The following is a 22,183-nucleotide window of genomic DNA, read 5'->3' on the forward strand; positions in this document are numbered from 1 at the left end:
TACAATAACTCTCTGAGGTGGATAGCTCCGATCCTCATTTTAAAAATGAGGAATGTGAGTCCCAGAGAGGTTACATAATGAAGAAGCAGCCCAAAGGAGTGCCGCTGGTGGGTGGAGAGCAGGAGCCTGGACTCCTTCCCTGACACCTGGTGAGGACGGTCCTGGACCAGGGGGTACTCACGACTTCCCCATGATTCGAGGACATCATCAAGGGGAGGAACGTATAGGTTCACCCGCATAAGTAGTTGCAACCCTGAATACACCTTAGAATAACCTGGGGAATTTTAAAACTTATAATACCAGGTCCCTCCCCAGAAGTTCAAACTGCATGTCTGGAGTGGGACCTTGGCATTTTTTAAAGCTCCCAGGTGGTTCCTATGTGTAGGCAGGATTGAGAATCACTGCCCTTAAGGCTTCATGGAGCAAAGTGAACCACTGAGGAGTACCGCCCCCCCGAGACCCTGCCCCCCCCCCACACACACACACAAGGTCACCATCCATTCTGTTTAGCAGAGTGTTTGGGCTGTCTGCTCTCCTGGGTCTGTGGGTCTCCATCAGTCCCTAGGAGGGTGTTTTTGATGAGGACATTCTCCTGGTTTTTATAATGTAAGTCAATGGGCAGTTGAAATCTTTGCCTAACATGTCATTCTACTCTTTAAGGGAATGCCCCAGTTAATAATGTGTTGGCTACATAGATGCTGGGGGTTTTATACTTTCTAGATCTCGGTGGCTTCCGCCCAAGGAATGATCCAGAACCCGTTCATCTTATGCTTTGTTGTTCTTGTTGTTTTTCCTCTCAAAGACAATCGGTCAAGCCAGAGGCAGTCTCCGCCCTTCAGCAAGACCCTTCCCAGTAAACCCAACTGGCCTTCGGCAAAGGCGAGGCAAGCCGCCACTCTGCCAGCCCCGACTTCTCTGCACAAACCTCAAGTCCCACCCAGACCCAAAGAGCTCCTTGAGGATGAGGTAAAGTAACTCTGTCCAGAAGACTGCCCAGACCCAGTGGAAGGCAGGATGTGGGCCGGATAGGGGGAGGGGCAGGACAGTGTGGCCTCAGGCGTGTCTTCCTTCCTCCAGGCCCTGCTCTCCAGCCGGCACTAGCCACCCTGCCCCCTCTAACTCTCCACTGTTAATGCTGAAAGGATGTTTTCTTTAAAAATGGCATATATGGTCTTATTTTAAGCACTTTCATTTACTACAGGCATATATATCCATACTGGAACTGTGCCCCTCTAATTATTCCTTCGAGAAAGAGTCCCTCAGTTTCCTGCAAGCCTCTCTTTCCTCCATAATATATTTCCCTCTTTATTCCCCATTGCTTCTCTCCCTGTCCTGCCTCATTTTCTTTCCCCCACCTTCTTTTCTCTCTGATCCTCCACCCCCCTCCTCTAAAATGCAGAGGGGTGCAGTGGGACATACACTGGAGACCCCTAGTCTGTAGGAAGACCCTGCACAACCCGTGGAGGAGCTGACCCCTCGCTTCCCTCGGCAGCTCTTGCTTCTCACTCCCTCTCCCCAGTCCCGGGTATCCAGGGACCATCTTTGCCGATTGTCCAGGACCCAACTCTCGGTTTATGTCATCAATCTCCCTTCTGCCAGCATCTAGATTTTCACGTCTTATTCCATATGGAATTGTTCCAATTTAAAAATGAACAGGTAAACCCATTCAGGCTATTGGAGGAATGACTGATAAAGCCTAATATGTTATGGCTCCCAGATGTACTTGTATTTTAAATAAAGTCAGACAAGCCCTCAAACTTAGCCATTAGAACAACCCTACAAGTGTAACAGTCTGAGAAAGAAAAGAACATTAGGGGCAACTCTTAACCATCACGACATAATCTTACTGCAGCTTCTCGAAGAAGTAACTTGTTTTTATAAATTTATTTATGTATATATTTATTTATTTTTGGCTGCGTTGGGTCTTTGTTACTGCGCGCGGGCTTTCTCTAGTTGCGGAGAGTGGGGCTACTCTTCGTTGCAGTGCACGGCTTCTTATTGCGGTGGCTTCTCTTGATGCAGAGCACGGGCTCTAGGCACGCGGGCTGCAGTAGTTGTGGCACACGGGCTCAGTAGTTGTGGCTCATGGGCTCTAGAGCAGAGGCTCAGTAGTTGTGGCACACGGCTTTAGCTGCCCCGCGGCATGTGGGATCTTCTGGACCAGGGCTCGAACCCATGTCCCCTGCATTGGCAGGCGGATTCTTAACCACTGCGCCACCAGGGAAGCCCCAGAAGTAACTTGTTTTTAAATGCCTGTAGATGGTAAAACCTACAGCTTATGAGCATGTTGTGAAATGACCTTCATTTCCACCTTAGAATAATTTGTAGCCCAAGAAGAGATGGAAAAGAGACTTTTAAATAAAATAGAGGCAGCACCCAAGCTCAAATTCCTGCTTTGACCCTTACTAGTTGTGTGACTTAGGCAAGTCAGATAACTCTCTGAGTCTCAACTTTTCCTCTCTTCAGGTTATTTTAAAGATTTAATAAAGGAATATATATATTATATATATATATATAATCACTAAATACAGTGCCTCACACAAAGGATTCCATGTATCATATATAGATATTGGATTCCTTTCTACCATATTCTAGATTCTTTATAAAATCCAGTTTTCTAGTTTCTCCTGAAGACTGAGGGCCTGTCAACACTTGGCCAGCCATGGCCTCAAAGCAGCTGAGCCTCATGGCAATACTCCAGCTCAGCTGTGAATCCCTGGCCCCTGTTTCCATTTGTCATCATCCCCATCACTCATACAAGACTTGCACACACCCTGACTCTGTGCATGTCCCCTTATTGTTCCACGCCTGCTCCTATAAGTATTTGAGTTTATGACCCCCTCTCTAGAGACAGTTTAAGTCAGGAAGTCAGCAGACTGAGAATGAGTATGGTTTGTCAATCCTCAGTCTGTCTGTCAGTCTGAGAGGGGATGCTGCCCTTTCAGGGTGAGAACAGGGTGGCCGGGAGAATCTGAGCATGGGACATGGTAGGAGACCATCTGTTAGGGTCTCACGGTGAATTCTTTCAGCATTCGGCAAATCCATATGAAGATATCAATTCAGACACAGAATACAAATGCAGACTGTGGGTTATGTGAAGCTCTCCACCTCTGTGACTAACTGGAGGTGGGCCCCAGTGGAGAGAGGCCGAGCTTTGCTAATAGCAGCCTGTGGAGGTGGCTCAGGCAAGCCTGAACCAGTGGGAAAAGGAGAAGTCTGGAGGAGGCACATTCTGGAATGGGCAGATGGACAGTCAAGATGAGAAAGAGGTTTAAAAAAGAAAAAAGAAGCCAACATTAAGATCTGGCTGAGCCATTAGACAGGAAAAGAAGTCAAACAGAAGCATAAATGAAGACGTTTAGCCCTACCATGCAGGTTACAGGCATAATATGGGGGTTCAGGCTGACCAGAGAGTTGGCAGTGGGAGGAAGGAGCATCTGTGCTATAACAACGAGAGCGGCTGACACTTGACCAGTGCTGTGTGTCGGTGGTGTTCTGAGCACTCCGTATGTATTATCTCATTACATCCTCACAGCAACCCTAGGAAGTGTGTGCTATTATCACCCCCATGACAGATGAGGAAATGGTACAGATGAGGTGCAAAGGGGTTGAAGAACTTGTCCAAGGTCACAGAGGTAAATGATAGAGCCAGCATTTGAAATCAGATGATTACATACTAGATCCCAGGTGCTAAAGAGCTATCCTGTGCCACCTCTCCAGTATCCACTGAGAAGAGACCAGCTCTTCATTCAACACAAATGTGCCAGGGCTTCATTGGTGCCCAAAGCAGACCCAGTACATGTCCTTGCAGGGCATCAGTTTTGTGATTTTATGTGACCTTGGATAGATTACTCAACTGCTCTCAAATTCCTCACCTGTAAAATGAGGATAAGTACACCTAACTTAATCGTAGGTATCATTGAAAGAATTCAGTAAAATAATGTATGTAAAGCTATTAAATGTTCACATGAGTTGTATTAAGCAAGAAACTCATGTGGGCATTTAATAGCTCATCTTAACGACTCCTGACATGGAATGGGGTGAAGGGCAATGGGAAAGTGAAAATAAGATGAATCCGTGGTGCTCCTATTTTTCACATTTAAAGTTTGGGGGAAGGCAAACATGTAAATACCTACAGCAGGTGTCTTAATACTGAACATCTAAACACTGGAGTTGATCTAAGATGATTGTTTAAATAATCATCTATATTTTAATCATGCCATTGTAAAAGCTGAGGAAGGATTCTAATAGCATGTAGGTTGTGGCAGTAGAATAATCTGCCTGGCTTCAAAAGACCAATTATTCATGTAACTACAGCCAGTTTTTTGTGATGTGAACATGGGATAATGGGGTTTATATCAAAACACCGCAGCACTGTGAAGATGAACTTGTTAGGACACAGATTATGATGATTCTTGACCATCTGCTTATTTTGGCAGGTAACAGCTTTAGTATAGTGTTACAGCATAGTACTAGTGGCACCTGCCTTTCTGGGTTATTACAAGGAGTAAGTGAGATTACACACGTAAAGTACTCAGAAGAGCACCTGGCAAGAAGCGCTCAATACATGTTTGGTTTTTGTTTCTCCCAGTCCCCATGTTGGCAACCAACCAAGGCAGGTTGTAAAAACCACTTCTGAGATCTGGTTACTTTATTTACCTCTTATAAAATCCCTCCCTCCCTATATTTATGGTCAATCGATTATTGACAAAGGTGCCAAGAAAATTCAACGGGAAAAATTAGTTTTTTAAACAAACAGTGCTAAGATAACTGTATATACACATGCAAAAGAATGAAATTGTACTCCAATCTCACACCATATATAAAAAGTTAAATAAAACTGGATCATAGGTCTAAGTGTAAGAGCTAAAACTATAAAACTCTTGGAAGAAAACATAGGTATAAATCTTTCTTTTTTAATTTTAAAAATTTATTTATTTTTGGCTACATTGGGTCTTCGTTGCTGCGCGCGGCCTTTCTCTAGTTGCGGAGAGCGGGGGCTACTCTTCGTTGCGGTGTGCGGGCTTCTCATTGTGGTGGCTTCTCTTGTTGTGGAGCGTGGGTTCTAGGCACGCAGGCTTCAGTAGTTGTGGCACACAGGCTCAGCAGCTGCGGCTCACAGGCTCTAGAGCGCAGGCTCAGCAGTTGTGGCGCATGGGCTTAGTTGCTCCGCGGCATGTGGGATCTTCCCGGACCAGAGGCTCCAACCCGTGTCCTCTGCATTGGCAGGCAGATTCTTAACCACTGAGCCACCAGGGAAGCCCAGGTATAAACTTTTATGACCTTGGGATAGACAATGGTTTCTTAGATACAATACCAAAAGCACAAACAACAAAAGAAAAAAGTAGATAAAAGTGACTTTAAAATGTAAAACGTTTGTGCCGCAAATGATACCATAAAGAAAGTAAAAAGACAACGTGTAGAATGCGAGAATTTTTTTGCAAATTATATAACTGATAAGAGATTTAAATCTAGAACATTTAAATAACTCATAATCCAAGAATAAAAAAGACAAACAACCCAATTAAAAGTTGGCAAAGGGGTTGAACAGACTTTTCTCTGAAGAAGATATACAAATGGCCAATAAGCAGACGAAAAGATGCTTAACATCATTAAGGGAAATGCAAATCAAAATCACAATTAGATACCACTTCACACCTACAAGGATGCTTACAATCAAAAAGACAGACAATGACAAGTATTAGTGAATATGTGGAGAAATTGGAACCCTCATACATTCCCAGTGGGAATGGAAAAATTGTGCAGCCACTTTGGAAAACAATTTAACAGTTCCTCAAACTATTAAATATAGAGCTACAATATGACCCAGCAATTCCACCACTAGGTATATTCTCAAGAAAAATGTCCATCTACACAAAACTTGTACATGAATGTCCACAGCAACGTTATTCATAATAGCCAAAAAAGTAAAAACAACCCAAATGTCCATCAACTGATGAATGGATAAGTAAAATGTGGTATAGTCATACAATGGAATATAATTTGTCCATAAAAGGGAATGAAGTACTAAAACGTGGTTAAACCTTGAAATTACTATGCTAAGTGAAAGAAGTCATGAAAGACTGTGTATTGAAATATTGTATGATTCCATTTATATAAAATGTCCAGAATGGGCAAATCTTAAAGATAGAAAGAAGGTTGGTGGTTGACTAGGTCGGGGGAGGGGATGGATGGGAGTGACTAATGGGTGCAGGGGTCCTCTTGGGGGTGATGGAAATGTTCTAAATCTAGATTGCAGTGAGGGTTGCACACTCTGTTAATAAACTACAAATCACCAAACCACTTTACACTGGGGAATTTAATGGTATATGGATTATATCTCAGAAGATTTTTCTAAATATCACTGCTTCTTATGCAGTAAACTCTGAATATACAGCATTTCTGTATTTCTTTTAGGCTGATTATGTGGTCCCTGTGGAAGATGAAGATGAAAACTATATTCATCCCACAGAAGACAGTTCACCCCCATCTGAAAAAGGCAAGAGTTTGTAGTTTTAAGCACGTGAAAACTTCTGCAGTTGATAGAGGCATACAAGACCATTTGGTAGAGAGCTCTAAGGGGCTCAGAAATGATAGTGCCCAGGCCTCTCTCCTCTGTGGCCGTAGCATTTGCCTTCTTTGGCTAGTGGAACAGAGAGCATAGTGAGCAACCCATCTCTGTGTTTTATAGCCTTTACCCTTCTTTCTCCATCCTCTTCCATGATTTAATACTCTCTTCTCAAGGTATAAAAGCACCTAAGTTCTTCTCTTTAGCTACTCACTTAGAATGGATTTCTTATAAAACCTAATACTCACAAAGTCATGAGCCACCATGTTGACCTTACAAATATTGCCCCAGAACAGTTTCTGCAGAGGACTGAAAAAAATGAAAGAGTAAAATATGCTCTATGTTCTAATTCTTTAAAATTGAGTACTATCTCAGGCCCATGAGAAACATTTCACTTGTAAATCCTTCACGAAATAACAAACGCAGCTACAAACAAATTATCTCCAAAAGCCCGTGCCACATAGCCTCAGATGAGGTGTGGAACAGTGTGTGATTACTCTGGATATAGTCGCTATGGAAAATATAATCCTGTATAAACGCTGCCTCTTCAAGTAACATTACTCATCTAATAAACTTGACTCCAAGGTAGCAATACTCGTTTTTTACACTGCCATCCCGTCGCAGCCCTCTCCCACGCCCTAAATATCACCGACAGCTTCTAGACCCACCAGAATTTCTGAATTCACCCATCACCATGAAACAATAAATACAAATTAAATGCCCCCACCTCCACCCCCCAAAAACCTACAAAATCCAAGAGGAATGATATGTGCTATGTGTGTTACGTGTGGCAGGGAAGGTGGGGCTATTAATCTGGCCCCTCCATTGTTAGTTCAATGCACGTCTCCTGGTAAAAAAACAAACTCTTTCATCTCCTAGACACCCAGTTTGGCAAATGAAATTCCAAGCCAGTATTCACTTTAATTATTAATATATTCATTCTAAAAATGTTTTTTTCTTCTGAGAAGGCTTCTTTTAATGGCTTGTGGCTTACTAATTGTGTCCCCCATTCTTTGCAGATTCTCTGGTCTGACCCATCATTTCCACAATGCATTTTTCCATAAGTGTGAATCTCCCTCAGTAGACTATCTACTATATATGTATATGTGTGTGTGTGTGTGTGTGTGTGTGTATGTGTATATATAATTACAATATAGGTGTGATTTTGTGTTTCAGCTCCCATGGTGAATAGATCAACCAAGCCAAATAACTTCTCAAAGCCAGCCTCACCTCCAGGGACAGCTTCAGGTAAAGTGTACACAAGATTTGGTGGTTTTGTTTCTGTTTTTTTTATTGTGAAATGATTGCATTTGGGGGTTTCATTTTTAATCTGTTCTAAATAAAACAAACAACTCAGAGCAAATATTAAGAAATAATCCCTGTATATCCAAATGTCCTAATAAACGGTAACAGAGGCCTTCTCCTCAGGCTCATCCACCGTCTGGGGGCACCTACGTGAGGGGACCCTCGCCCCCATGCCCCTGTGCCTCTATCAGACAAGTCCTTTTTTTCATCCTACCTCTCTGGGCACTTGGCTGGCTTGCCCTCCTTCTCCCCTCCCCTGACTGAGGACGCCTGCACCGTTCAGCCTCAGCCCTCTGCTCTTCCTTCAGAACGTCGTGCAGTTAAGAGCTTGGGTTATGGGCCAGGCATCCCAGTGCTCCCCATTATCAACTGTATCACTTTGGGTCTGTACTTCACCTCTCCAAGCATCACATTTTCTCATCGGTAAATGGAGACGACAGCCCGTGCCCTGAGACAGGAGAATTCTGAAATTGTGAATGGGAAATGCTTAATGCAGTGCCTGGCACACAGTAGGTGCTCGGTAGAGTAGTATTTTTCACTTCTTCCTGGTTTATCCATTCTTCTGGCTTCACTTCTCTGGTCTAAGCTGATAACTCTCTGGTGTCCAACCTTGACCTTTCTTCCCTTCTGAACACACTGACCTTCCCACTACCTCAAGCTCAGTGCATCCAACACCCTTACTCTTTGGGCATCCTTATTCCTCTTTACACATCAGCCTCTGGCTCCATGTCTCAGAGTGCCCATGTTCTGTCCCAATTCTGCTTTGCTTTTTCCTGAATTTGCTGTTCTATTTTAGTTGCCACCACCTAGCCAGGCTTTCTTTACTTTATCACTTCATACCTTCTGTCTTACAGAGTCCACTAGCCATAATCTTGCCTCTAGGCTCTCTCCTCAGTCACTGAGATGAGCTTCTGACCCCCTCCAAATGTTGCTAGCTTCATTCCATTACAAAGTTAGTTTTTATCATGTCATCCCTACCCAAACCATGAACACTCAGTGGTTCCTAGATGTCTCCTGTAGGGTTTGGCAAGCCCCAGACTGAGGCCCACAGTACTGAGTGGCGCCCATACCCCAACCCTTTTACAGCACAGAGAAGTGCAGGAGCTTCCTCAACAGCATTCTCTCCTTCTCCTCTCCCCCACCCTGTACCAAACACACACACACACACACACACACACACACACACACACACACACACACACACACACTCTCTCTCTCTCTCTCTCTCTCTCTCTCTCTCTCTCTCTCTCTCTCTCTCTCTCTCTCTCTCTCTCTCTCTCTCCCTTCTGTCCCAGACCTGAAGGCTGAACACAGAGACTGGGAGACTGACCTCTGCTTTCAGGGACGTGCTCCTTGAGAGAAAATGAAAGAAGAGTATTTTTAAAAATCTTTTCCTAGACTCATTTCCTGTGCAATTGCTCATCCTCTTCACAAGTTCTTATTTATCCTCCCCCTCGGAATCCACAGGGTTTTTATACTTGGGGACTAGAGGTCAGAGCCATCTTATCCAGCTCATCTTAATTTCTGGGAACAAATGTCAACACACCAACCTAAAACGTCACGGCAAGGTCGCTTTGGTCCCAACTGAAACGGAGACTCCTGACACTTGATAACTCAGAAGGGCTGTTATTACTGGAATAGAGAACCTTTCACTGATACAGATAAATGAAGGCTTAAACCCTCCTTTAGAGTAATAGTTTAATACTCTCTGGTGCTTACATCTTAAAATGCTCTTCTTGCCTTACACAGACCTCTCCTTCCTAAAACACACCCAGTACTCCAATCAGCCTGTCTTTCCCATAAGACTCTCAGCTCCATGTCTTGCTCATAGCTGTGTTTCCAAGGCCTAGACAGGACCTGGCTCAGAGTAGGTGCTGAAATGGTAGATGGGTCAGTTGGTTGAGAGAGAGATTGAGTCCCCCAACTCTGGCTGTCTTTAAGGAATCACATGGCCCCAACATGAAGGCATTAGCCCACTGGATTTTTTTATTCATTAGTTTTTATATTAACCTAGTATAGCTATATTTTATCACTAGAGGCATCAGATGAAGAAACCAAACCTGAACAAGAGAATAATTTCCTGGTTAAATGATTATTGGATATAGACAGGAGGAAGTTCAGGAGGAGGAAGGAAGTGAGATAACTTGAGCGGGGGGACGTGGCGGGGCGTGGGTAGGGAACAAACCTGCACAGCTAGAGCGAGTTTCTGAGTGTGCAAACAGTACAGTTTTCAGAGATGATTTTTATAAAAGGAATAATCAGACTACTTGCCTGTGTCTTTAAATAACAGATCATTGTCTTTAAAGGCTTCAGAAAGTTCCCTGATAGGCATCATGAAAGTGCTAAGGTTTCAGGGTTTCTGTTAAAGTCCCACGCCACGACACTTGCCTCTGGTTAATGTTGCTTTTGGCTCTTTGATGGCTAATAAGCTGCTGGCCTCAGATTACACAGCGAATTAGGTGCAGAGGTCGGCTCTCCCTCTCCTTCATGTTCCATACTGGGAAGTACAGTAGCGGGAGTTAGCACAGACTCCAAAGCCAGAGGGTCCAAGTCTTCACTCACTAGGTGCCAGACTTTGAGCAAGCTAAGTAATCCCTCTGTTTCTTAGTTTCCTCTCCTGAAAAAAATGAAGGGGAAAATGGCACCTATGCCTAGGGGTATTGTGAGAATTACATGAGTAAAAAGATATGAATCACACTCATAAAATGATAGCTTTGTGATTTATTATTGTTATTGCTCAGAATCCCTTGTTTAACCTGCCTTGATTCATGACCAGCCTGGCACATCACCCGGTACACACCTCAGAGGAGTGTTTCTTCCTTTCCATATAAAGTTTTACTCTAAATTTCGGGGGTGTTTCAACCTCAATACAGCTGGTGTTTGGGGCTAGGTGATTTTTGTTGGAGCTGTCCTGTGCATCGCAGGCTGTTTAGCGGCATCCCTGACCTGTGTCCACTAGATGCCACTAGCACCCCCTTCCCCAGTAGTGATAGGCAAAGATTTCTCCAGTCATTGCAGAAAGTCCCTGGGGGAGGGGGACAAAATCACTCCCAGTTAAGAAGCACTGGTCTCAACAAACTGAAAGACTGAAGTCCATTGTGCTTTATCTCTAAATGAGCATTTAGAAGAAGGCAGCGCAACCTCTGCCTAATTTGTAGCTTTTGTCAGAAAAGGGTAGACAGAGCATGTATTTCTGAGCTTGCTCTAAGTAAACAGCATTTTTGAAGTATTCTATCTCTTTATTTCTTAAAATAGGGGAGGAGTTTAGGAATTTACAATGCCCTGCTGATATGCAAGCAGAATTTTACCCATAGCCCAAATTATTCTTAAGTTGTTAAATTAAATCTCTTTTATGTATTTTGTAAGAGTTCATATAGTACCTGTGAGTAAGGGATGCTTCGGCTAGTATGCAAGCCCCACTAATGATAATAGGGTGTCTATAACAGCTAAAAGAGAGTTAAATCCCAAGGGCTTACAATGCCAACACTGAGATCATTAAGAATAAGGAAACCTACCACCACTGTATGCAAAACTGAAAAGAGGATGATGTATAAAATATACGTGGTAGAAGGAAAAACTAAGGGTAAATTGTTTTCCAAGTTAAGAAACTTCGGTAAGCACCAGCTTGTGCAAGGCCTGTGCTGTTAAATCAAACCTTAACATAACTTTTTGCTCCCTATGATTTAAACAAAGATGATTTTTCTCTTTTATTAGTAAGCTTTTGGACACATCTCCCTCTATTGCATCCCCAGTTTCTCCCTTGGAGCTTTCCAACCAAGAATTCGGCTTGGCCAGGAAGCAGGGATCCTGGCAATGAGAAGGGTACAGTGTTGTCCTACCCCAGCCATGCCCCGGGGTCTGACTTCAGCCAGGGCGGCAGAGAGGGTCACTGGCCTACGAGGAGTAACTCTCCATCCTCCCGTGGGCATTCACAAAAGCAGCCCTCTGTTTCACTAATCTTTCCCCACATAAGGGAGAAGCAGCAAGTGAATCTGACATGCCAAATCATGCCCCAGAGTAACATTATGAGATATTGGCTAGAGAGGACACTGCCTGCCTAGGCTTTCAACTTGAATGGCCTTGGTTTCCAACCCTGGCCCTGCCCGTTAACCCCTCTGAGCCTCTGTTTGCTTCCCTTGATGTTATGTGAGGCCTAGAAGTGGCACATGTGAAGTACCTGGCACAGTGCCCGGCACCTAGAGATACTGCCGTGGTAGATAACAAGATGAGAAAATGCAAATAGCAATAATCATATTTACTGAGATCCTTTATGAGCTATAACTTATGTATCATAAAACTCACTCATTTTACATGTATAATTCAATGTTTTTTGTAAATCATTACATTTATAGAGTTTTGTAACCAGCACTACCAGTTTTAGAAACTTTCTGTGCCTACCCCAACTCCAAAAGAGCCATTATGCTCATTTGTGGTCAATGCTGTTCCCATCCTCAGCCCTGGGTAACCCTGATCTGCTTTCTGTTGCTATAGAGTTGCCTTTTCCAAACATTCATATAGATGGAGTCATATAATATACAGTCTTTTCCATCTCACTCCTTTCACTTAGCATAACATTTTTGACCCTCAAAACTTTCAGTCCCTTTCCAGCAATATTACTTTATATTTGGCTAATTCTTTACATGTTCAAAGTTACCTTATTACCTAACCACAGTAACTCTGTGTTAGATAAAGTAGCTAGTGGCATCCCCATCTCACAGAGGGGGAAACTGAGACACAGTGGCTCGTAAGAGGTCACACAGCCAGTTTGGTGGTGGAGAAATAACTGGAACCCTGTCTTCCTGATGCAAAACCAGAGCTTGTACTGGACTCCACCACCACAGAGGACAGCCAGCATGCCCCTCCCTCTCCTCTGACTGCAGAAGTTATTTACGAGGAGGGAAGGGGAAAGGAAGACGTTGGCCAACTGTTTGCAGATATGAAGGAAAGGGAAGCTTAGTAAAGAAGCCAGGCAGTAGATATGACAACAATAACATGCTCAGGCCAAGCGAGCCCTTGGTGAAAAGAGAGGGGACCCCTGGGAGGAAATTCTGACTTAGACCTTCTTTCTGCTTCCTTATTTTTCAGACGAGGGATTTTTTTTCTCTTCCCCAAAACTTTCTATCAACATCTATGAGTAGCAAAGTGTATTTTCACAATGTGAATCTTAAGTATTGAGAATGTGAAGAACAATATCAACTTGATACCCTTGCTAATAAAACACAGACTCATACTACTACACATTCAGATGACATTTCAGTTTATTGTCGGAGGAAATGTTAAAAATTCCATATGAGGCTTCCCTGGTGGCGCAGTGGTTGAGAGTCCGCCTGCCGATGCAGGAGACATGGGTTCGTGCCCCGGTCCGGGAAGATCCCACATGCCACGGAGTAGCTGGGCCCGTGAGCCATGGCTGCTGAGCCTGCGCGTCCGGAGCCTGTGCTCCGCAATGGGAGAGGCCACAACAGTGAGAGGCCTGCGTACCGCAAAAAAGAAATAATTCCATATGTAGTCTCTTTCTCAAAATGTTTTTAAAAATCCCATCAGGGTCAGCTTACATCTAAGTAAGGGTTACATGGGAGGGGCCGTTCCTTCACCAGATGCCACTGGTGAGTGCTTATGGAAATTAGCCCTATGTAAGGACTATGTGTAGAAAGAGTAAATGGGCTCTGAGTGAGAGCCTGAAGGCCTCTCTCTAGTCAAGTATATGAGAATGAACTTTATGATCTCTGTGTTTAATACTTTTCGAGGACTTTTTCCCTTTTTTTGTGTTTGGAATAGGTGGTCCTGTCAGATGAGGTGGCATGGGGGTGCATGTGTCTTCTCTTGTTATAAATTCTGGGAGGGCAGAAGCCTATGTCTACTTCTTCAGCTCTTCCACAGCCCCTAACACAGTGCCTCCAAGGGCTTTACACATACCAGGTTCTCAATAACTCTTGCTAATAGATTATTACCTCAGTGTTTACTTATGTGTGCTTTATCTTGCAAACTCAAATACATACTGTGGGCAAGTCCAACCTATATGTACAGAGTATCCCCTTTAAGTCCATTAGGAATTGTGGACTTATAAATGTAGTAAGTTCTTAATTAAAACATTTATTCAGTTCAATTTAATTCAGTAGAGAGCCTTTATCTCACTGAGCAGTAATGTCCAGGCAGGCGGTATCAGCCTGAGAGGAGGCAGCTGGGACACGCTGAGGGGAGCTGGCTTAGCTCTGGCCTCTCCGCATCCAGGCCTGCTGCCTATCTCAGCAGTGAATCTCTGCCTGTCTCTCACCTTCTTCCCTCATAACGATGCTCTGGCTTCTATCTTCAGGTAGAGGGAGGGGAAATGGGCGTGGGGGACAAGGCCCTCTGGGTCCCTTCTGTGACTTCAGAAGATGAGATTTGGGTAATAGCTTGCTGCTTCTCTCCATTTGTTTATTTCTGCAATGAGCGAAGGCCCTAAGAACTCAGAGATGAATGAATGAATGAGTGTTCTCCAAATGTGAGGTTAGGTTTGTGTACCGTGTAAATGTGGTTAGGAATGAGCAGTGTCTATAGGTGTGATCAGGAGTGGTGGGTCTGTGCCCCTCTGTCTCTAGGCACTGCTGTTGTGCACATTTGTGCAGTGCATATAGATACAAGTGTGAGAGCTCTTAGCTCCCTTCCATAGGAACCCTTGTGAGCTCTTATTGAACCCACAGAATCAGGGGCTCTGAACTTGTCCCATGGGGGAAATAAGAAGGTCATTTAGCAATGTTTAGATGGAGTTCCTAATTAACATCCTAGTTCTGAGCTTATAAATTGGCATTTATAAAATGTTTCATCATCTTTGCCTATAGGTTTTCCCCCAAAACTTCAATGTAACTACTTATATATGCTTAGCTGAAAGTAAGAAAAAATGTGCATGTATTTCTGAGCCTGCCAGCAAGGCCAGCTCACTGTGACCATCAGCCCTCAGTTCAGGGCTAGAGACTGACCTGTGTATATGTCTGCGCAGGTCGAAAGAGCGGGGCCTGGGACTCTAAGTCAACCTCTTCACCTGCTGCACCATCCCCACTGCCCAGGGCTGGGTAAGTTCCTGTTGCAGAGAAGCAACTCTGTGAATTCAGTGTATGGTCTCCATCACTGCTGTGAGCAGAGCTGCCTGGAATCCACATAGGAGTCCTGCTTGAGAATCTGGGGGCCAGAGGGGGGTGTTTTTCTGCTGTTTCCATTCAGAAGAGCATACCTGCCCAAGCTCATATGCAGGTGCACCTAACATTACAATAGGTGTGTTCCTGAAGAGTGTGGAAATGAAACCCTATTGCCCTGGTGTTCTCCACACCCATGCATGCTTCAAGTTGGACTAGGGGTGTCCCTGCTGACATCAAAAACTAGTAGTCTTTCCTCCCATAAACTTATAGCTAAATCTTGAGCTCATTGACTTGTGTTCCACAAGACACAAGCTCCAGCACCTGAATAATTTTAAGACCCACTAGTAGGTTTCATTCCTACTTTCTACTCCTTGGTTTCTCTTCCAAGTAGTTAGTGATCTGCAAACAAATGTGTACACAGAGCAGCATGCACTGGGTATTCAATCAAAGCAACACTGCCAAGGTTCCTTTCAAAAGGGAGATGAGAGAGGCATTCTTTCTCATTGAACTTAGAAGAGCTTTGTAAGATATTGGGTGAATGTAACGTATTAATATTACAAACAGTGACCCCATAATTTCATATTGGCTCAATAGGTTATTTTAAAAGCACATTTAAATCTGTCCAAAGCAAGCCTGCGTGGCTATAGCCTTAATTCTGCCTCTGAGTAAAGCAAAGAAATTCTCCATTTCAGGGGTTTATTAAACAAAATTCTGCGCACTTCTCTCTTGGCTTAGGTTTACCACTTCAGGCAAGTTACTTAGTCTCCTAATCTCTAAAATGTAATAAAAACACCCATTTAAAAAGGACAGTGTGAGATTTAAAAATATGTGAAGAGCCTAACCCAGTGCCAGGCGTCTTAGAGGCACTTGGGAATTGTTAGTATTCTTCCCCCAATCTTCCAGCTCTCAGCCAAAACAAAGTGAGAGATAGAGAGAAAGCCAGTATTCGAAATAAACACAGAAGAGAATTATAAAGCCTTAGCAATATTAGAGCCCAATCTCTACTGAACTAAGACAAACCAGTACGTTAGGTCAGGCAAGCACCTTCAGGACCAGAGATCAGAGTGGGTTTCAAACTTGTGTTGTGCTGGTCTTGGGTTTATCTGTTTGGAATGAAATTCTAGGCAGACGTCTAGCAGAGAAGAGTCACCTGAAGCAGGGGGAACATTGGCGTGGGGAGGTGCTGGCTACAAATGTACCTGCTTGGCCACCCTCGTGTCTCCACCCTCCTTCCCAAGACAGTAGCCCTGGGGTGCTGTTGGGGGAAGGGACGGCTCTACATACACACTTTGCAAACGCTGATTCTGGTCCTCATTTTACAGATGAAGAAACTAAAGTTCAGACTGGCCCTCACAGCTGAGAGAAACGGGCCTGAGGTTGCAGAGTAATCAGTAGCAGAACTGGAACAAGAGCTCAGTTATCCTGATTCCCTGGCAACTGGTCCTCCTGTTTATCCCCATTAACCCCTTTGCCATCTGTCAGCAGACCCTATCTGAGGCTATGAAGGATCATGGCTAAATCCTGCTTTCATCCCTCTCTTCCCTTCAAGGATAGTCTTCCTACACACCTGTATCACTTTCACTATTCTAGTTTAAATTTGAGAGTAAAATCAGCTCCTCTTTATCTTTGTTGTGTTTTAACAAAGCCAATCTCTTTTCATCCCCCAGGAAAAAAACAGCTACGCCGCTGAAGACGGTGAGTTAATTCTGCTTTTAAATGTGCTTCATGTTTCCCGCAATGTTTATTCTTGTCCACTTATTTAAAGTTGACGATGCTTCCCGCTAAGGTGAACACAGCAATCATGTTGCTGCCCAGACAGTCCAAGAGAAACTTGGAATCCTCACCTGGGTAGGGAAGATGCTGCATGGGAGGGTCACATCCTCCCTGAACCCAGTGGCTTCACTGAATATGAACGGCCGATCAGCGGTCAGGCTCCCTGCATCCCAAGACCTTTGTCTTCCCCTGTGTCTGCTTCCCACCCGCAGGCCTGGGAACTAATGACTGACAACTGCGTATCAGGCACAAAGGCCTGAGTACACTCAACTTCTGGGCAGAACGTGGGGAACCTGGGCCAGCCCACTATTCGAGGAAGCCCACCTTGACCTGGTACCTATACTGTAGCCTGACATTTACAGTCCCTTACAAACACCAAGACGGTGGGGCCCTGAGACCAAAGCCGGATGCCAGATTTCCACTGCATAAGCGCTACTGCCCAGCAGCTACTGGGGGTCATGGTATCCACCAACCCTGTTGACAGAGTGGGGAGGCCAGGATGACACTGCTCCTTCCCTGACACACTTCCAGTCCATTGTCAGTTAATGCAAAAGTGGGCCGGGGGACTGTGTGTTTTTAATTGTTGGTCTTGTGACTGAAAAAAAGCTATGCATCAAAGAAATGTTCTCCCCCAGTATTTATTTTAATAAGATTACTTTGACTTTTATTTCCACATAACACTCTATTGAAGATCCTTGCCTTTCTTTTTTTTTAAATAGACTCCAGTTGTCTCTCAACAGAATGCCTCAAGTGCTTGTGAAGGTAAGCCTATGTTACCTTGACAGATGAGCATGTCCTCCGAAAGTTATTTTGATTAAGGATTTGTATACAAATGTATTTCTAAATTTCTTTAATTATTCATAAGGCAACTGTGAACATAAAACTCAATTTTCTAAACAGAACAGTCTTTACTTTGCCATGAGTAGTGAGTAGCAAAGCTGATCAGGACCTGCGCATGCCAGGCTGCACCTTTGGGGCAGGCCACAGTCTACATGCCCAAAACCTGCCTGTTTGTAGACAGATATGACTTGCCAGAAACAGTGCCACAGTGTTACATAGGTGTGAACACTTATTTAGAGCCAGTCATGTATCTTCGAATTAATGGCTAAGGTAATGAATTTTTAAAAACCTGTTTGTTCGAACAAGTTCTTGTGCTAAGTTTTCAAAATAATGTTTCCTGAGTTCAAACATCTATCTTAGTACATCTTCAATGCTTCCCTTCCTTTGTTTTATCATAACCTAAAACCCTTATGTATACTTTTTATTAGAACTTTCCCATTAAAAAAATATTTGTATTTGAAAAATACTGGGGGAAAAAAAACAGAAAGAAGAAGAATCATCCATAATCTCAACACTTAAAACACTATATAGAAATTAAAATCCTGCACCCGTCTAATTCCAATCTTGAAGGTACCCAATGTTAAAAGCTCACCATTTCCTGAGTTAATGTGGGCACACCTGGTCTCACAATGGACAGTAGACATTTTCTGAATGTGCATTACAACTCACCTGTCTGCTTTGACTGCTCTGTTGAGTTTTTTACATCATTTCCCACATCTTTCTCCCAGGCTGTTCCTGAGGTACCGCTCCCTTCCTGTGTCTTGCTTTCTTCTGCCTTTCCTGATGCTTTTGCCTTGCTCTCCTTCCATTCCTTACAGTCTTCCATGCCTGCTGAGCAGGGAGCTTGGAGTGATAATGGAGCATTAGGGTGAGACTCTGTAGGAAGTAAGTACAACCCTGTGCAAATTTCATGGCTTCAGAAGCTTCTGAAAACCATCAGAGAACAGGCTCTTGGCATGTCCCATGCGGCTCGGGTGTCCTCATTCCCAAAGGGCTCCCAGTGCAGGAGTGTGGTCTCTCATTTCAAGAGTAGAGGCAATGGCCATCCAAACCCAAAGCGGGTGAGCGGCCTCTTCTGACCTAGGAAGGAAGCCTCCTGGAGGACGGGCGCAAAAGCAGGGGTGGTCAAAGCTCATCAGGCCGTGGGAAACCAAAGTGTTCACTGTTTCTCCTGAAATTACCATGTTGTAAAGTCATGAACAAAACATCTCACGTGGCAGCTCGAAGTAACTTGCCACAAACTTGAAACAATCTTCAGAGATTCAAAACTTCTGAATTTCTCTGCACCTCAAGAAACCCTGAAGTCTATCATCATTTATTTGAGTCTTTGAGTTCTTACTGCTTTTATTTATTTGGGGATCCTCTAGTGGGAGATCAGTAGTTCTCAAACTTTCTTCCATGCAGGAGACAGACCTTTGGACATACCCAGACTTTAACACACCCTAGACGAAATTCGAGGGAGAATAAAGCATTACAATAATTTATAATCACTTTTATTAGTGGTTCAGCAATAAATGTTCTTCACCATAAACTTCTTAGATTTCAGGTTATGCACATTTCCCTGTGAACTAATTATAACTCCACCCCTTCCTCTCTCACTCAGGAAAAGAGTGAAATGCAAGTGAGATTTAACGTTATTATAGGGATAACCTTGAATTTGCTCAATTCAATTTTCAAAAAAGTAGATCATTCTCAAACGCTGATATTTTGCCTCTTATCAGTAAGAAATTACTTATACCATGTCTTATGACTAATGAAGACACAGCAGGGTGTTGTAACACCTATGTGGAGGCCACATAGGAATCAGGGGTGGCTAAAGCTTGCCCATCTTCTGGCTTTTACTTGTAATCACACACCTAAAGGTCCAGATTCCACAGGTTCAGTCCCCACGTATTTGTACATTGCCAAGAGGTGAATGCAGAGGTGGTAGGGTGTGCTTGTAACACCGCTGAGTAGGAGTCCTGGTCTTAATAGCTCAGACACACCACCACACTGACAGGTGCACAAAGGGATGACATCCTGGTGAAAGACATGCTCATGGGAAGACATGTGACCAAATCTGGTTCCTCTTGGTTGATGTTTCTGAGTTTGGGCATGGGGACAGACATTTCACCCTAATCCTACTATGATAATTTTCTTAATGCAGAAAAACCTATACCTGCTGAACGCCACCGAGGGTCTAGTCACAGACAAGAAAATATGCAGTCACAAGTTTTTCCTCCTCCTCCCCAGAAGTAAGAATTCTTTCCTTTAAAACTAAGTTTCCTTGGGGCTTCCCTGGCAGTCCAGTGGTTAGGACTCCACGTTTCCATTACAGGGACCACGGGTTCAATCCCTGGTCGGGGAACTAAGATCCCACATGCTGCGCAGTGTGGCCAAAAAAGTTAAAGTTTCCTTAACACCTGCATTGTTATACTGCACAGAAACACTGGCTTGTTGTGATTGGTAAAGATTTAATATTTCATTGCTTCGCAATTAAATTTAAAAAGGTGTTAAGTAGGTAACAACTTTAAAAAAAACTGCTTAGAATTACAGAGACTGAACTAATATTTGGGTTAATTATTGGACTTCACTAAAAAATAACACTAGTCAAGTCTCCTCTTTTTATAAAATTAAAGGGGACAATTTTACTTATCCTGAAGGTTTTGGTGCCTCTCCTATCTTTAGATATGTTTTATTGGCCATTCCTGTTGATCTTTTGTGATGCACCTGTTCTGAGTATCTTCAGTGCAAGCAAAAAGTCAAACTTATTCATCTTGTGCTTTGCCCTTTAATTAATCTGAAATTCTTCCTTTCAGACCAATTCATCAAAAACCCATACCTCTGCCAAGTAAGTACAATGAAGGCACGGAGAGCAATATCAGGTATCGGCTAAGGCTGGCTCTTCACGTCTGAGCCACCTGGGGGTCCAGGGCAACACTGCCTCTTCCAGCTGGAGTATCTTAGTATCCTCTCTAGCTTGTTTCCTCATCCGTAAAACGGGGCCAAGAATATTTATTTCATGGAGCTGTTCTGAAAAGTAAATAGATTTGAGATCATTTTTACTTTTTTAGTTTTGATTGAATATTTTACTGGTCATACTGGTCATCTTTATTTATTTAATTTTTTTCACAACAACAATACAACTATTTTCAAAATAAGATGATTAAGTAAAACAGCATATTGTGCTTGGTACATAGAAGGTCCTCAGTAAATGATAGCTATTTAAATTGAATCTAAAATACATTTTAATGATCGTAAAATGTATCTACAGAGGGCACCCTGAAAAGAAGATCTGGCAGATATCTGGATAATTTTCCCTAGGCTAATAATACAATACCCTAAAAATATATGAAGTCAGACTCACAGAACACAGCTGCCCAAACCTTGATTTACTTTCTACTCAATGTAGGAAAAAAATGAAAACACAAAATAAAACCCTCCTGTACATGGATAAGTTGGAAAATATTCCAAAGTAATCAAGATTCAATAAATTTAAATAAAGAGAATAATTATTATATACAAAAAGTATGTGTGTTTATATAAACATAAATCTGTTTCTTAGGCTTTAATTGGATTTTTGATTCATCTTAAATAAAAGAAACTTTTCTAAAATTCTGAACACAAAGTGAAATGGTATAGCTATAGAAATTTTATTGTATTTTTACTACGTAAAGCTTTATTATACCCTTTATTGTTTTTCAACCCAAGTCATTCTTTCAACTGACAAATACTTATTGCCTGTCTGCCATGTGCCAGGCAATATTTTAGACCCAGAGGATACAGCAGTGAATAAAACAGAGCCCCTTCCTTTATGGAGCTTCTTTTCTACTAGAGGAGAAATAAACAACTGGATAAGCCATACAATATCAGGCAAATGTTAAAGTGATATAAAGAAAAATAAAGCAAGGTGGCAGTGGGTGGGCACAGAGAGGAATGGAGACAGTGAGGGCTGCTGTGGTCAGGGAAGACGTCACCTGTAAAATGGGGTCTGATAGCTCCTCCCATAAAGGGCGGAAGTGAAGGCAAAGTGAGCTAAGATGCGAGAAACAGGACAGGGCTGGCACATATTTAGGGATCAGAAAATGTCAGCCTTGAACCCCCCCAACTGCCCAAACTGTGGAAACCACCAACCTCCTTGTACTACGTACTTTAGAAGAGCGTGACCTCCCACCCTATTTTTGCTGCTCCCACCCGGGAATACTGTCCCCACCTGTCAGAACACAGCCTTCCTTCATACTCAGCCCTCCTGGGCCTGCCAAGCCCTCATTGCTCCCTCCTGTTAACAATGGTGGCTGTCACCTTTGAATGTCCAGGGCACTTTTATCTGAAGCAGTTGGTTCATCTAAGCCTGTTTCTCTTGTAGACTTCCCCTCCTAAGAAAGGACAACTCTAGTTGCTCTGGTCAAAAACCTTAGAGTCACCCATGACTCCTCACTTGCTTTCCTTTTTTTTTTTTTAATAAATGTATTTATTTATTTTTGGCTGCATTGGGTCTTCGTTGCTGCATGTGGGCTTTCTCTAGTTGCGGCGAGCGGGGGCTACTCTTCGTTGCGGTGCGCGGGCTTCTCATTGCGGTGGCTTCTTTGGTTGCGGAGCATGG

General features: G+C 43.3%; 2 protein-coding genes across 6 annotated transcripts in view; one reads left to right on the top strand and one right to left on the bottom strand.

Moving 5' to 3' along the window:
• The window catches only part of BLNK (B cell linker), a 74,667-nt gene that overhangs the window by 43,323 nt on the left and 9,161 nt on the right, over positions 1 to 22,183 (top strand). For 2 of the 3 annotated variants that reach the window (XM_030865201.3, XM_030865202.3), the window contains 8 exons: positions 803 to 966; positions 6,418 to 6,499; positions 7,745 to 7,816; positions 14,853 to 14,925; positions 16,656 to 16,683; positions 17,481 to 17,523; positions 19,748 to 19,835; positions 20,400 to 20,431. In XM_030865201.3, coding sequence (XP_030721061.1) covers positions 803 to 966; positions 6,418 to 6,499; positions 7,745 to 7,816; positions 14,853 to 14,925; positions 16,656 to 16,683; positions 17,481 to 17,523; positions 19,748 to 19,835; positions 20,400 to 20,431 — 582 coding nt within the window. The remainder of the gene's footprint in view (positions 1 to 802; positions 967 to 6,417; positions 6,500 to 7,744; positions 7,817 to 14,852; positions 14,926 to 16,655; positions 16,684 to 17,480; positions 17,524 to 19,747; positions 19,836 to 20,399; positions 20,432 to 22,183) is intronic. The other variant, XM_030865203.3, reaches the window with a different exon arrangement.
• Positions 1 to 22,183, bottom strand: part of ZNF518A (zinc finger protein 518A) — an 80,864-nt gene that overhangs the window by 10,885 nt on the left and 47,796 nt on the right. For 2 of the 3 annotated variants that reach the window (XR_009559268.1, XR_011376777.1), the window contains 3 exons: positions 20,423 to 20,613; positions 18,271 to 19,043; positions 4,847 to 5,283 (listed from right to left, as the gene is read on the bottom strand). The exons of the other annotated variant lie outside the window; for it this stretch is intronic. The gene's annotated coding sequence lies outside the window, so the exon portion shown is untranslated. Of the gene's footprint in view, positions 1 to 4,846; positions 5,284 to 18,270; positions 19,044 to 20,422; positions 20,614 to 22,183 lie in introns of those variants that run through there. 3 annotated transcript variants of the gene reach the window in all.

The sequence above is a fragment of the Globicephala melas genome, chromosome 16, assembly GCF_963455315.2.
Source record: "Globicephala melas chromosome 16, mGloMel1.2, whole genome shotgun sequence".
NCBI classification, from domain to species: Eukaryota; Metazoa; Chordata; class Mammalia; order Artiodactyla; family Delphinidae; genus Globicephala; species Globicephala melas.